Raw genomic sequence first — 959 nt, 5'->3', positions numbered from 1 at the left:
AATTCTAAGGGCCCCCCCCCCCCATGTCATATGTGGACTCCGTATTAAAGTAACTTCAGTAGCACTCTCCTACACTGTAAAAAAATAAATAATAATAATATATGTTAGATATGTTAGTGTTATGTTCTGTTGCTACTAATCATGTGAAGTTTTCTTTTTTTATTATTTTTATTATCATTTTCTTTTTATTTCTTTTTGTACATTGAAGGTTTGATCATAATAATTTAAGAAACACCTATAAATTAACAATGTTTTAAGGATTTTGTTTGGCCCCCTGTGCTGCCGGTCATTTGACTATTTTTTTTATATTTTCTTTTTGTTTTTACAGTGAAGGTGTTTGATCATAATAATTCAGGAAATACCTATTAAATAACAGTGTTTTCAGCTTATTTAAATTAGATTTTGCTTTAATTGTAATTATATAAAAATACATTCATTTTTTCTTTTTTTTCCAGTGTATTCTCTATTCATTACTGACCCATTTGGAAGGTTCCACATTTTCTGTTTTGCTCCAATCTGATACTGTATATAAATAGAACATTTAAGATAAAGTGTACTTAAGAAGAACATCTCACCAAAGAGCCATGGTTGTTACTAGCATGATAATACTAGCTTGGAATACTCTGTGTTGAAGACAATTGTGATATCTCCCACAGAAGTAGTTCTGAAAGAGAAATATGAAGTAGCCATATTTGTCACATTTATTGTACAAATTGATAAATAAAGGGATTTTCACATACTGTGCTTGACTGTGGTGGCGTTGGCGGTGGAAGTTTTGAATGGAGTGTGTTGTTTTTGTTGATTTTCCTGTGAAACAAAGATTTCAGTAAAACAAATGATTTCAGATGATTGCATTCGAGCACATACAGTGCAGCAAAGTGAGTTTGTATTTCCATTAAATTTTTCACTCATTATTATATTGCAGCCATTTGCTAAAATCATTTAAGTTAATTTTTTTT

At 30.0% G+C, this 959-nt stretch overlaps 1 protein-coding gene across 1 annotated transcript in view; it reads right to left on the bottom strand.

Annotated features, from left to right (window-relative positions):
* Positions 1-959, bottom strand: part of LOC107554744 (myelin regulatory factor-like protein) — a 36,667-nt gene that overhangs the window by 19,918 nt on the left and 15,790 nt on the right. The window contains exons 15-16 of the mRNA XM_016237337.1: positions 741-807; positions 576-664 (exon numbers count right to left, since the gene is read on the bottom strand). Coding sequence (XP_016092823.1) covers positions 576-664; positions 741-807 — 156 coding nt within the window. The remainder of the gene's footprint in view (positions 1-575; positions 665-740; positions 808-959) is intronic.

The sequence above is a fragment of the Sinocyclocheilus grahami genome, unplaced genomic scaffold (assembly GCF_001515645.1).
Source record: "Sinocyclocheilus grahami isolate Dianchi unplaced genomic scaffold, SAMN03320097.WGS_v1.1 scaffold512.1, whole genome shotgun sequence".
Classification (NCBI taxonomy): Eukaryota; Metazoa; Chordata; class Actinopteri; order Cypriniformes; family Cyprinidae; genus Sinocyclocheilus; species Sinocyclocheilus grahami.
This window is presented reverse-complemented; position numbering and strand designations above follow the sequence as displayed.